Raw genomic sequence first — 15621 nt, 5'->3', positions numbered from 1 at the left:
CTATTTCATGGGACATCTTATTTGCAATTTTTTTTTCAATTTATGGTAATACTGAGGCACAGGCAATGAACAAACTTACAGCAATAAGTAAGAAATAACTACCTAGAGTGATATTTTGAAAGAAAGGTGAAAAAAATGTACTTGGATGTACTAGCTAAACTAAACATGAGACGGAAACCCTCTCAATTATTTTTCAATGGTCTTGAGAATCTGGAGAGGTCCCAGTCAACTAGAGCTGGCAAATGTCTGAATTTTCAAGAAGGGCAAGAAAAATGACCCTGGTAATTATAGGCCTGTCAGTCTCACTTCAGTGCTTAGTAAAATTATGGAAAAAATTATTCTGGGAATTATTGAAAAACACCTGAAAGGCAATGTGGTCATTGGTCATAACCATCACAGGTTCAAGAGGGGAAAAGTCCTATTCAATGAACCTAATTTTCTTTTATGACAAGGTTGCCCACCTAGTGGTCAACGGTAGCCAGCTGATGTGATCTTTTTGAATTTCATCAAAGCTTTTGGTACTGTGTTTTACAGCATCCTCAGCTGATAGGTCAGGTTCAAAGAGTTACAGAAAATAAGGTTACACCAGGCTGGCACCCAGTCACTAGTGGCACTCCCCAGGGATCTATTTTAGGGCCAGTTCCCTTCAATGTTTCCATAAGTGATCTGCACACAGAACTTAAATGCATACTAAGTAAGTTTGCAGACGACACTAAATTAAGAGACCCTGACAAATTTGATGACTGGGCAATCACCAACTACATGAAGTTCAGCAAGAGTAAGTGCTGGATCCTGCACCTGAACGTGTGTACAAATGGGGGAGGAGAGGCTGGAGAGCAGACCCACAGAAATTGATCTGGGCGTTCCTGTCAATGGTAAGTTGACTATGAATGAACAGTGTACCCTGGTAACCAAAAGGACCAAACACATCCTGGGGTGCATCAAGCATGGCATTGCTAGCCAGTCAAGAGAAGTGACTGTCCCACTCTGACCTGCGCAGGTGCAGCCTCACCTTAAGTACTACAGTTTTGGGCACCACAGTGTAACATGGACATAAAGCTATTAGAGAGTGTCCAAAGGAGGGCCGAAAGGATGGTGGAGGGTCTAGAGGGGAAAATATATGGGGAACAGCTGAAGTCGCTTTGTTTATTCAGCTTAGAGAAGACAAAACTGAGGGGAGACGTCATTGCTGTCTATGGATTCTTCACAAGGGGGAGGCACCGAACTCTGGTAACCAACGATAGGACCCAAAGGAACGGCCACGAAGCTGCAACAAGGGAGGTTCAGGTTGGATATTAAGAAGATTCTTCACTGAAAGGGTGGTTGAGCACTGGAACAGGTTCTCCAGGGAAGAGGTCACAGAACCAAGCCTGCCAGAATTCAAGAAGTGTTTGGACAATGCTCTCAGACATATGGTTTGACTTTTGGGTGGTCCTATGTGGAGCCAGGACCTGGACTCGATGATCCTTGAGGGTTTCTTCCAACTCAGAATATTCTATGAGTCTATGAAATAAGACAAAAAACATACACCAGGAAGAACAAGATAGGTACAGCAAAATAGCTAATTTGGAATCTATGATCTATAGGTAGATCATAGAAGGGAAATCTCTATTGTTTTTTTCTTTAGTGCTAAAGAACTTTGATGGAGCAACTAGGCTGAAAATCAGACTGAAGGCTGCAAAAGTAACTATTAGATTGAACCAAGAGTGAAGATATGGAATATAAAATTGGTATTACAGATATGAAGACTGATGTTAAGGATAATACTGACTGTTAATACTTACAATCAATTGAAAACAAAAAGGAAAACAAAGAAAATACAGCTTACATGTACTGCTATTCATTGAGCACATAACTTGATCAGAAAACTGTACAATCACAGAAGATCTCTGAATGTTCAGCCTTAAAGATATGGGAGGCACTTAAATAAGCATGAAAAAGCATGCAATGTTTTAAGCTGTACTTGGATTTCAACTCATATCCTCAAAAAAAATTTAACTTAATTTCTACTACATTTCGGTGTTTCACATTTCTAGCAATAACAGGCTAAAATCTGTCTACAAAATTTAAAGAAGTAACTCTGGCTGGCATCTGGACCCATATAACATTCACTATTTGACTTTTGATAAAATAAGTCTGTTGGTATATTACTGTTAATCTACTTTCCAGCTGGTACTTACAACAAACTTCTTTTTGTGGTTTAAGAGGACAGTGCTGTTGTTTACATGATTTAATACATCAAATTCAGATAATAGCACATAGAATTACCTGTAAAACAGGAATGATGGGATAGAGAGCTTCAATAAACTTGTTCCAAGTCAATACTGCCATTACTAATCGGCCCTGCAATAGATGCATCAGAATGGCCTTGGCTGCAGAATGTACCTGTTAAACAACAAAAAAGAAAAAAAACTAATGCAAGAGCTGATGTTTGTCATTGATCAGTTTGTCAAGAAAAAATGTAATACAAAAAAAAATCTCAAAGAGAAAGGACCTACAGAAGAAATACTATCACTGAATGACAACTTTAAATTGTCTGTCACACTAAACATCAGGCTGTTAAAAAAGCCTCTCAGAAGACAGAAAACAAACAAACAGTTCTGCCTAAATAGTACAAACAAGAAGTCTTGAAATTGAAAACCTCATTCAGGCAGAGAGACAACTACAGAGAACGTAATTCCTCTCTGGATTGATTGCCTGCGTACCAGAGTCTAAGCATACGATGTACCAATGCCAAAATGTTTAACTTCCAAGTTAAAATTGTAATATGCCGTGACCACTACTGGAGTTTCTCATGTAAGAATAAGTCTGAATTTTATTTTTGATTGTTTGTTTTAGATCTAACATGTTTAAAAAGATCTTGATGCCTTTTTATCAAAACAGTTCTGAGGGGAAAATGGTTGGACTTCTCTATAAATATTAATGAATCTTTCTGAAATAAAATAAACCATTATTCAACTTCAACTTATACATCTATTGGCCCCTCTATCCTCCTGGTAAAAAAAAAAAAGTTTATTTTTTTCTGACTCTACATTTCTGGAGTAATTCCCAGAGTTTCTAGTCTTTATGATATGCTTCTGTAGAGGGTTTAGAAGGACTTAAAACCTGTTATATGGCCATTTCACTTTATGGAAGAAAAACTAAGATCATCAAAACTTTCCAATTGTACATGAAACAATTTGTAGTTTTTTTTTTTTTATCAATAAAAGAAAAAAGGTATATGATGCAATATAAATACTGTATTGACACCATATACAACCTATTATTATTGTTAAAATGGGAACAGAGGAGAAAAAACAGCTTCTCAGAATTTATTCTTCCTTAAATAAATACCTACCTTTAGCAGACAAAAAAATAGCATTTTTCACCAGAAATAAAAATACTCTCCCTCCAGGTAACAGGTCTCTGTCTTTTATAAACTTTTTATAATCTTTTATAAACCCTGTCCTATCTTTAAGCAACTGGATTTGTAAAAACACATGGCAAATGTTAAGCCCAACCTTGGGATACAAAGTTCTTCTCAGTGTCTTCATATCATCACATGCCTGAAAGATTAAACTGATGCTTTATGAGAATTTAAATAGCAGATAAACATCCAAGAAGGAAAAAGAATAGGTCTTGGTATGATCTGAATAACATACATTGTTGAGACACAGAATGCATGCTTACAAAATCATTGCATTATTAGGAAAGAACAAAATGAATTCTTATTGTTCTCTTAGCAAGCTCCTTAAATTGAATATCAATTTATCAATATCAACTGAATATCAATTTATTTGATATGCTTGACCAGTTAGTCTTTTTAATATAAGGCATTCAATAGAATAGCCAAACAAAATAAATGCTTTCCTTGGAGGAAAAAAAAAATATATATATATACACACACACACAAACTATAAATATAAATACAAATACAAAGTACATTATCAAACACATTTTACTTCTTTTAAAATGGTAATCTCTAAAAAACATTTCTAAATGGAAATATGCAGTGTTGTGTTTAAAAAATCCCTATTTTTTATTCAATTTAAATTCACTCTTTGCATAGCTTTTCTCTATACAAGAAACCATATGAAATGAAAACTTCAGGTAAGCCTCAAAACACCACACATCGGCTTATAAATACAGTTCCTAAACACAGTACCTCATTTTTATCTTCCTGAAGGCCAAATGTAGAGATTTCATATAAAACTTTTGGATGAAGAAGAAAGTGTACTCCATGGCAGACTGAAGAAACAGGTTTAGCAATATTATGAACACGTAGACAGTCCTTCAGTAAAAATAAAGATGGTTAGTTTTAAAATTCAAGACACTCTCCCATTGCTGAATCTTGTTTTATAGACTGCCTTAAGTTGTGCTCCATTAAAAGGCTTTCTTTATGCAGCTAGGAGCACTACAAGTTAATTTTATGGTCCTGGAAGAAACACCTTCTTTGTTGATCACTAACTAAAAATTCCTACATAAGAAATGCAGAAGCATTATGTTTTGATTAACTTTTTTTAAACTATTATTTTAGATCAAATTTTATACGTTGTTCAGCATGACATTAAAATAAGCAAAACCTGTAACAGTCAGGTAAAAATCTCACAAAAAGCTACAAGTGGAGGCAATGTTTTTTTTGTTTGCCTTGTGAAAAAGTAGCTCCAATATCTTTGTATTTTAGTGAATTGTGCTATACCATCAATATGAAGTTTAGCCCGTTAACACTCATAATAGGAAATTATTATGCCCAAGTATTATGATATCAAAATAGAATAAAGATTTTTATTTTCACTGATATAAGCCAATTATGAATACCTGAAATGATCTGATGAATAAGACACTACCATTATTAATACAGAATACAACCATACATTTTTAGGAAGCTTGCACTCTTCATGCCTTGAATGATCTTTATTAAAAAATTAAAAAATAATGAAAAAAACAAAAACAAAACAAAAACCAAACAAAAACCAAACAAAAAAACAAGAAATTAAATTTGTTAAAAATCTGTACATAATATTACTCAAATGTTTTAAATGTTCCCCATGTTTTTATACATGTGAAAAAAACATTTTCCTTCTTTTTTTTTTAATTTTATTTATAGCAACTAAGCAACTGAGCAGACTGTAGGTACATGAACATATATATATATATACACATATATATATGTTCTGAAAGTGTCGGTATTACAATATTCTATTTCCCTTCAGTAAACATTCTTGCAAAAAGCTGAAAAGCAGCCAACTCAAAATGATTTTTGCTCACATATGAAAAAAACAAAAAACAAACCTAAAAAGCACAACAGAAGAAAGTGAAAAACCTCCATAAGGAAAATACAAACTGGGCAATCTCATTTCAGCAGACAAGTAAAAATGAACACTTCAATTTTTTTTTAAAACAAAATTAAATTGAAACACTTCTGCAGAGCAGCACCAAAAACAAGCCAACCAACCAAGCCAAAACAATAAACAGTGACCAGTATTACTAAGAATCCTTTCGAAAAAGCAAAATTATCAATCACTAGTTTTCCCCACACTTTAGAGACATTCTGAAGGGAAGTACCTGAAGTATAATCTAACCAAGTAGTTTTAAATCCCCAATATAGAATAGCACACTGCAAGTCCGCACCTATACAGATCTTAAAGCATACAATGTGGTGAGCAGAATTGGCAGTAACAATGCTCTTGATGAGATAATCACACAATATACATTATTTAGCACAACACCAATAGTGTTAAGAAAGCTTTAGTTCTAACCTTAACCACTTCAAGACAGCAGCGATAAGCTTCAGTTTTTATATTCAGCAAAGGATGAGCCAATAGATGGAGAAGCACATTTTGACCCTCAGTCTGAAGCAATGGGTTTGCCTGGCCAGACTTCCAACTTAAAATGAAAAATAGTTCAGTTTACATTACAAAATTAACTGTGATTAACTTTCATATAGTGAATATGTTTATTTTACAGGAACTAAAGATGCCTATAAAACATTTTCTTGTTAAGTTTCAGGATAACCCCTCAAAAATACTTCCTGAAAAGAAAAATCACTTGATTGACAAGTTCAAGATAATAATGTTTTAGCAAAATCATAACAAATCTTCAGATTTGTAAAAATACCTTCTTTCCGTACTTATATGTAAAATAAAGACCATCATTTTTCAAAACTCTCTCATGAAAATTAGGAACCTGATAAACATTTATATTAATCTGAAAATATCATATTCTATTGAGTTTCAATAGAGTCTTTGGAACATGGCATATAATTATAAAAAAAAATAGTGCTTTCAGATTTGTTTTGTTATCTTTGTTTTTACCTGTAGAGATAGCAGTCCATCTCGTTGTCACAAAGAAAACTGACATTAGTCAAAAGACAATAATCAGTTTAAGTGAATTCCTGTTTTCTGAAATTGTAATCAAACAATAATTCTAAAAGGATTAGAATACTGAAAAGTATTTTGACATTTCAGAATTAAAAGCTACTCATATTAGACAGCTCTTAAAACTAGTTTCCTTTGAAAAAAATATCTGCAATCAAGTTCTGAAATGGTATAAAATTAAGATTTGGTATTTCTACTTAAGTGATACAAAATGTTTCCAGGCACCACAGAGTAACTTAAGTTCTTTAACTGGAAAATAACATGAGAAGTCTGAAAAATTAAAAAATCATAAAAGCTTACACTTAGAAAAGAATAAAGCATGGGTTTTTAGCACCTGACACTCAATTAAAAAAAAAAAAAATCTACCACAGGATGGTACAAATTATTTACCAGAGATCTTTCAATGGTTAAAAGAAAAAAAAAGTTCAAATACAGGGACAAAAATTCAAACAACAACCAAGTTGAGATTCTACTTGAGAAAGCTTATAATTTTTTTTTTAATTGATATTTTCTCAAGTTTTATATAGTAAGGTACTTACAGATTTGAGCATATGTGAATGCATTCCTGAAGCAAGGGCAAGTGTTGATGGTAGGGTAGGCTACTTAAGGCCTGATCTGCCAATTCTAATAATTCAGAAAAATTCTTCTCCCCCTGGAAAGTAAAATGAAGAAAAAGAAACTATCAAATTTTGTAATATAAAAATATAAAATGTTACTGTATAATCTTCCAGAATTCTTCACTGTTTCTACTACACATAGTTTCATTCAGCCTTTCACAGAGAAGCTTATAGTTAACCCAAATAACAAACTAATTGGATTTCATACAAATACATTTTAGTACCCACTCCTGTGAGCTGACAACTCTTCACCTGCTGAATCCAGAGAAAGATCAACTAAACTCACTGGGAATAAAGAGTATCTAACTTTTCACAGTGTGAACTAACATGCTCCTAACGCTACTCAAAAAACTTTCTGAAGTACCCAAGAATAGAGTATAATAAAAGATTTCACTGTTAAGCTTTTAACAACCCACTATTAATAAATCTGTGGGTTTTTTTGTTTGTTTTTTAAATCTTCCTATGTCTTCATACTCTTGGTTAACAAATACATTAAGCATGAGCCACTTAAAATTGAAGGAGATTAAAACTTCATTATGAATAATATTTTGAGTAAATTACTGATTAAGTTCAGAACCTGTTTATGTAAAGGATGAATCAGCTCAGATTTAAGATAGAAGGACATTTCAATTGCTGATTTCATTCATTTATATTTTAGTGACAATGGAACAAGCATTTTGCACAAGCAGGAATTACTAGTCCATTCGAATAATGGAGAATATTTCAGCACCATGCTTGAATCTCTTTAACTAATAAGACATAATATAACAGGTGTCTTCATAAGAAAGTGAACCACCCAGATTTCACACAGTCTAGAAGTAGTAGTGTATTAGAACTACTATTACCGGGTAGTTTGGAATTAAAATATCCAAAATATTTAAATACTAGGCAACAACATATACACACTATATATTTAAATATAGTACTTGCTTTTTTCCTACTACTTTGCCTATAATTAGATTATAAACCCACTTACAATCTGACTTTTTTCTTTGTTTTTTCCCTTCATGAGTATAAAATACTCACATCTGTTAGTTTTCTTTCACAATGCCAGAATACAGTTTTTACAAGGGGGAATAAAAACAAGCATAGGAAATAAGTTTGCCTACAGAAAATGCTTTATATAATGAAATTCCACACCTTCTTATGAACTTCAATCATAAAGCTACAAGTGCATTCAATGGAATAAGCAGCTTCTGAGGCTTTTTTATAAATACTGTAGTTCTCGGAACTCATCTGCTCCAGATAGGCTGCAACGGCTTCATGAATGCTTGGATATTCCAAGGAAAAGGGTACATCCAGAGAGAGAAGAAATAAAGCATTCAGCAAACTCTTTTGTGAAACTTTACTCGCCTTCAGAAAAGAAAACAACTGTCAGAATAACACAGCCTGAAAATACAGTAAAACCAACAACAGCATTTGCAGTCTTTCAATAAGTACAATCATTACTGCTACTGCTTAAAATTTAGAGGAAGAAACAAAAATCAAATGAGTTCTACATGAAGAATTTATTTTTTATTAATAAGTAGGAGTGCAGTAAATTCCAGTCCTAACATTAAACCTGCAACTAGTCACAAAATATGAGATGCGTACAATCCAGACACAGCACTAAGAACTTCATAGATTTGCCAGGTCAATCTACTGTCCAACCACTAGATGGCAGAGAATACACAGACCACAATTATTTCTCTCTTACTAACAAAAAGCTGTGTACAATTGTGCATAGTAATATCACATATTAAGAACTGTGATTTCTGCTTGTTACATTTTGTTTGGTTGATTTTTGTTTGTCTTCCTTACTGCAAGTGTTCATTCAACTTAAATTTTGACCTCAAATGTGGTAACTATTTTCAACTCCTGCCATATGCAGATTTAAAATTTTATATTATGTACATGAAAGCATAAAAATTATAAAAAAAATCATTAGATTAATATGTCTGCACTTGTTTGCAGAGACAAGAAACAACTTTCATTAGTAAAAGATTTAATGTTCATGGCAAAAAAAGTAACTGAAAAATTAATCTGCTATTCAAATTGAACAATGTCTAAAAAAGAACTATAATGCAATTTAAACTGACAAAAAACGTAGACATAGACTTTTAAAGAGGATTTTTTTTTTTTTTTTTTTTTTTTTTTTTTTACTACTTTGCGTCCTACAAAAACTTCCAAACACGGGAACGGGACCCCCATCAGAAATAAATTCAGAAGAAACAACCCAAGAGCTATAACACAGAACTTGTTTAAAGAGCATTAAAAACACTTAATTGGTAGAAAGTGTAAAACATATTTGCTCACTATATTCCATCAAATTAAGAGTGATGATTTTACACAGTACTAGTCATACCATATTAACAATAAACAAGCAGGGGGCAGTATAGCTTTGCAAACCATGAATAATACCAGGAAAAAAAAAGTTACAGGAAGAAGAAAAAAACATTACATTTTGAAAGCCTCATTAAAAAGCTGTATTAAAAGTTTTTTTTAGACTTGTATTCTGCAGCAGATTCTGCAGAATGCACCAATATCTGAAGAAAGGACAAAGTTCCCTTCCTCAACCATATATCAGCCAATGTAAGTCAGAGGAATTTCTCTGTCCAGGGGCTGTTCTCCCAGCATTAATCACTGTGGAAAGCATCCCTTTATTCCCTCTTAAAATACAAAACCCAAACACAATCACTTTTCAAATTAGTGATGGCCTACCTTTTCTACGGGGAGAAGTGTTTGCAGCAATCTAATAGTGAAAAGAGAAATGCTAGTAAATGCCATTCTGTGATGTACCATCATCACCTCGGGCTGCTCTACACTTATATTGGTTTTGTGATATAATATAGTTTCTCCAAGCAAACCCAAGACCAGAAGCAATTTGTCTCTCTGAAAAAAATAAAATTAAAAAAATAAAGCACACAATCATTAGAAATAATTGACACGTTATAATTACATCTTTACAGCATTTATACAGTATAACTATTTTGAAGATGCTAGAGGTACATACTAATTTACAAATGCAAAAATGGTACAACACACACAGTATTTCATTTGGCTTCCATATAGAACTTTGTCTAAGTTCTAGACTTCACTTTACATTCACTTGCACTTCTGAATACTTTGTTACCCGTTAATAACTCTCTCCCCCATTTCTTCCCCCCTTGCTCTTCATTTCTTAATTCCTGCTCACTCCATTTTGGAACTTCTAGCATTACAGATATTTTGAAGATCATTTTCAGTATGGAAATATTAGGACCTAGTTTGAACCCACTAATGAAACTAATACAAAAATTAAAAAGAAATTAAAGAAAATCTTTGAAATCAAATGTTTTATATGCCCATTCATCCTCAAAGGAAACATCAGCACATTTCTCAAATTATATAAAATCACTACCATTTGAAGAGATTCAACTCATTAACACAAGAAGGGAAAAATTTTTTTTCTAGAACCTGAAAAAAACAGGTTTTGTACTTGGAATGCCAGTTTTAGAATGCCAGTTTTCAGAGTAACAATTAAGAAGGCAATACCAAATGGGAGATTTGGCTTATTAATTCTATTCATCACTGTTAAACAGTTAATACAACTAACTCTAGATAAAATTGAAGAAAATGACAAAAAGCAATTGACTAAATCAAGTCTTTAAAGAAATTATCATCAAAACTTACTACACAGTGAGAAGAAAAGGATTTGTACTCTTCTTATAGAGTACAAATAAATAAGTTTCCCTCTGTGCTGCTACAATTCACAAGAGGTAGAGTCTCTGCTGCAAGACCATGGAATCTCAAGTCAGCAGTAGAATCAAAGACGTTATTCCTCCCTGAGACAGTGAGGACTGTTTTCAAAGCTTGTGATCCAAAAAACTGAGAGGCCACAATAATAAAACTTTTTGACATGGCAGAATCAAACCATACCTAAGAACACATGACAAAACCATAAAATAAAAACTTTATTTGGGAGGATGGAAGCATAAAAACATGCATGAAATGCATAGATATGCAAATGTAAGTATTTTTGATTGGGATTTCCAAAATAAGTAATTTTCACAAAGATATTCAAATGCAAAGTTTTAAAACTGGATAAACAAAGAAACATCAAGCAACAGCAAGAAATGCTTTCAAGCTTCCTGGAAGGGAGACACATGACCTCCTCCCCTTAGAGCTAATACAAAACAAAGAGAAAGAATGTTTTCTAAACACTGAAGCCTAACAATTCTATAAACATTATTTTTGGTAAAAGATATTTTATTCTATATACTATTAAGTAACATATAGGTAAGCTTAACACTTGTTTCATACAATTGCCTATCTTCTACTTACTCAAACACTAAGAAAGATAAAGAGCTGTGTTTTTTTTTATCCAATTGCTTTATCAAATTTAGCTTTTCTGAATGGCACTGCACAGTTCAGTTCTGCATCATAAATGTAGATACAACACCTCATTGAGGTGAAGTTTATGTTTAAACTAATACTTTACTAATAAATCTCAAAGCTCTACCTATGGAAGAACTTTGGTATCAACTTATACCAGCATATAACATCAAATATTTTTTTATTTTTTAATAGGTATAACTGCATACAATTACCAAGCTTATTTGCAGAGTTTTGCTTGTTAGTAGAACAATGTTTGTTTCCAGGCAACTAACAGCAATCTATATAATGTATGTGAGATGATGCTCATCATTTCTACTATACTTTGACAGATTTGTATGCAATTGAATATACGAATTCGTGTCATATAACAACTAGACAAAGATTATATTAAGCTTCTTAGATTATCTCTGCAATCATCTGTGTACTTTGGGAACTATCTCTTGGAGAATATTAACAACTACACTTTCTCCCTTTTCTCCTCTGGGAGCTATTTGGTGGAGGATATAAGGAACGGTACCTCCTCCTCCTTTCCTTGTGGGCTAGCTACAATAGCTTTTGAGTATTTTGAATGTCCTTGGGTAACCAACAAAATCCTAGTCTTCAGGATGCTTTTTTCTAAGGTTAAACAATTCAGAATACCACCTGGGCAGTGTGGTAGTGGTGTGGGAAGATATGGGCAAGTACCTGTCACAGTTGTCTCCTCCAGTGGTTTTAAACCTTACTACTGAACAACTGCGGAACCCTAAAAAAACAATAGAATGTTTGAAAGAAGCATGCCCTGATCCTGGCAATGCCAGAAAGTTACAGCTTGTCACACTGTGCTGGGGACACGCGTTATGAAAGCATCTGTCTTCCCGAGCAATCCCTACGCATATTAAGGGCTTACTTCCCTAGATGTGACAGACATCTTGCTGAATATCACTTGCTGACAGGAAGTAGAGAATAATTTTCTCCTTTTGCTTCCATGTAGCCTTTCCTTTAATTAAACCACTCCTTATCTCAACCCATGAGCCTTTTTTCCTCATATTTTCTGTCTCTGTTCTTCTGAGGAAGGGGAGTGAGAGAGTGGTGTAGTGGAGTTTAGCTAGCCATTAGTGTAAAACCACCACAGTTCTTTTACAGACTCTTCCAAAGCAAAACTTCTTAGATTAAATAGATGCAAGAAATCTTCACTATTGACTTGATGTTGATCAATGACAACAGATTTTTGACAGATCAATATACTAATTCAAAGAAAAAAGTTCTCGTTCTTGGATAGATTCTACAACTAATATATAATCATTCGTACAGTAGCAAGTAGGTAAGTCTCCAGTAATATTTTAATAATTATTGCAATACCATTGTTTCATATTCAGTGGTATCTTCACGAACTCTAGCTAAAGTCTAGCATTTAAGATGACGATTAACTCAAGTTATTAGACAAGTTTCAGTCTCTTCATCTCTGTTATTCATGTAGAAAGTATATGACTTGCTGGCTAATGTTTCAGCTTTCCAACACCTTCAAAAGAGCAAGTCACCCATAGCTACTTCACCTGTTGATCACTAATTTGGTATTTCATCTCTATAATTCTCAACTATGCTCAGGTATGTCTTTCCAGCAATTTAAATTGCTTGGCCGTCAGCACCAAAATGCTTTGAATCTCTCTTGGGCCAAACAGCTTTCTCCTTTCTTTCCCAGTAAAGCAACAAAGTTAGATTAGCTGAAATCTGTGCAGAGATCTGTAAGTCCTGTGTACGAAGTGGACACCAGGTACTTTACAATTCCAGTTTTGGACCTAAACAGTTATCTCCCTACTTTTAAATGGATAGTTTACAAGGTGTAAATAAAGTGAAAGCTGTCATTTAAATCAAAATGCTCTTCAATATTTGTAGTCAGTACTCTTCCCTTAGATCCTTTCTTACATGTGTTTCAAAGGCTACTTAACAGCTTTTCACTACAAGACAAAACTCATGATTTATTTTCTTGAGGTGAAACTTCAATATCTTCTGTTAAAAGAAGAATGTGCCAGTGATAAAACCAGTAATAAACTATTTAAGATTTTCAAAACGATAGCTCAGCAGAACATTAGATATGTATATTAATCATGGCAGAAAACGTCAAAGGCTTACAAAAGCAGACTATTAAATATGTCTTACTGAAGCCTAAGGAAGTCTTACCAGTTCCAATCCAAAAAGGCTTTCATCTTCCCAAACATTCTCAGAAATAGCATCACCAATAAGGTACATGTTTTCAACAAGCAACTCAAGAACTTCCATTGTCACTCTCCTGCTGCCTAGGAATAGAAATGAGAGGATAAATTAAAATATAAGCAAAATAACATATGATATTGAGACAACAGCATGTTGAACAAGGGATTATTCTAAATCTGAAATTCTGAAGTGCCAATTTTCCTGTACACCTCTATTAAACTAATGCTAACTACCCTCAATCAGCAATAGCTCTAAAACATGGAAGATAACAACTAGGCAAAACCACGATAGAAGACATTAAAGCAATCATATACATGAAAAACACACTACGTTTGCCTACAAATCCTACAATACAACATAAATCTTACTACAGCTGTAAATCCAGTTACTGGATTTTGATAAAGTTCAGAATAGTCACTTATTTCCACCACCACATCCATCAAGAGAACTGGGTTACAGATATTCAATATATATTGCCTATTCCTGATAATCTGCATTTTCAGTACAGCAGAGTGGCTTTCCTTCTAGACTGTTTTGTTTGAGATCTTTTGAAAGGCAGATGAATAACCACTTTATCTGCTTGTACTTTTCTCTATAACATTTTCTCCCCTTTGCCTAATATTTTGTTACTCCTTCTGACTCCGAATCTCTTAATAACACGGCTACTCTGGTCTGTCTATTAGTGACTTTGATACTTCGTACAGCTTTATGCTTGGACATGGGACTACAAAGAAACCCGACCCAAGCTTAAACATTTACAGCCTACAATTGCTACAAATACAACCCCTCCCTAAGATCCACAAATAATGAGATGTTAGAGGAGAATCAGTGAAAGACTAGCACACTTCACAAAGAACAAGGCAGAATATCTGGAGCTAGACCAAGTATTTTCAACTTCAGATAGCAGAGGATGCCAAGGATGTTTGGCATCCTAGAGAACCATACTGTGAAAGTTTCCCCCAAATACTTGATTTATCTCAACTGTTGGCTTAATTACTTCTTGATGGTATGTTTCTATTTAAAAGCATGGATTCTACACACCACGGAATTTTCCAATTCATTTTTGAACTATGATAAAGACTTAGCATCCCTCAAGATCTGTTTTAAAAATTAAAAAGCAAGCTCCACAGCTTGCTGCAGTGTGTATAAGAAGAGAGAACAAAAAAATAATTTATCTACCTTTTGTAGATTTTACACACTGCAGAAGCCTTGTTGGTATACTTGAGGGGGAAAAATGGTGTGCGCCAGTAATGTAGAGAAAATGAAAGCTCATGCAATTTGCAGCTGAAGTGTTCTGCTTTGAGCGAGCATATGGCAGGAAGAGCGCAGGGCCTTTCTGAAGGCTTGCTTTTTCCAATCTAACAGAAGTGCCATTTATTTTAAGCAAATATTACTAATTTGAAAAGTATGTGCCTGATAACTCCAAAAAGTACTTTTGTCCTCTTTTCATTATTTTGCAATTTCTTAATCAAATTGCTTGTGTCTAAAGCAGTTGAAAGGTGACTTAATAAATCATTAGGAATAATAAAATATTACAATTATAATGCAAGTATTAAATAAGGGTGCTTTTAATTTGAGTTATAGTTCAGAAAGTTTTGAAGTTACAAGCTAAACATTACACTTGCAATAATGCAGGAAACAACTTCCACGTACAAAATTTATTCTGTAGCTGGAGAGCAGCCTCGAAGACTACAGTGAAGAACATAATTAACTTGATAGCAAATAAAGCAGTTTTCCCAATCAAGTACTGACTGGTTCACATCATACCAGAAATGACCGCAGTGACACCTGATGATAAGGAAAATACTTCATAAGCAGTAACAGAAATATCTTAATTAACAAAAATGCTGTTCCACTGTTCCTACTTCATAGGCTAGTACAAACTCAGGACTGTCATAAGAACGAGTTGACAGAACCAATGAATAGGACAATGTCAGTATTATGTTTTTCCAGAATCATTTAGCATGATTAATATTTTTGGAACACTTACTTTATAATATAAGAAACTCTACCTAGGGAAGAATAAGACAAATATATTCATACACATACAAAGATACTGAATAGTTAATTCAACTGACTATGGCCTTCCCGCTAGGCAGACT

General features: G+C 33.7%; 1 protein-coding gene across 2 annotated transcripts in view; it reads right to left on the bottom strand.

Annotated features, from left to right (window-relative positions):
• The window catches only part of RTTN (rotatin), an 88939-nt gene that overhangs the window by 58793 nt on the left and 14525 nt on the right, over positions 1 to 15621 (bottom strand). For both annotated transcript variants that reach the window (XM_035550607.2, XM_035550608.2), the window contains exons 10-16: positions 13487 to 13602; positions 9674 to 9844; positions 8114 to 8326; positions 6896 to 7008; positions 5739 to 5865; positions 4145 to 4270; positions 2269 to 2385 (exon numbers count right to left, since the gene is read on the bottom strand). In XM_035550607.2, the coding sequence (XP_035406500.1) occupies positions 2269 to 2385; positions 4145 to 4270; positions 5739 to 5865; positions 6896 to 7008; positions 8114 to 8326; positions 9674 to 9844; positions 13487 to 13602 (983 nt within the window). The remainder of the gene's footprint in view (positions 1 to 2268; positions 2386 to 4144; positions 4271 to 5738; positions 5866 to 6895; positions 7009 to 8113; positions 8327 to 9673; positions 9845 to 13486; positions 13603 to 15621) is intronic.

This window comes from Cygnus atratus, chromosome 2 (genome assembly GCF_013377495.2).
Source record: "Cygnus atratus isolate AKBS03 ecotype Queensland, Australia chromosome 2, CAtr_DNAZoo_HiC_assembly, whole genome shotgun sequence".
NCBI classification, from domain to species: domain Eukaryota; kingdom Metazoa; phylum Chordata; class Aves; order Anseriformes; family Anatidae; genus Cygnus; species Cygnus atratus.
This window is presented reverse-complemented; position numbering and strand designations above follow the sequence as displayed.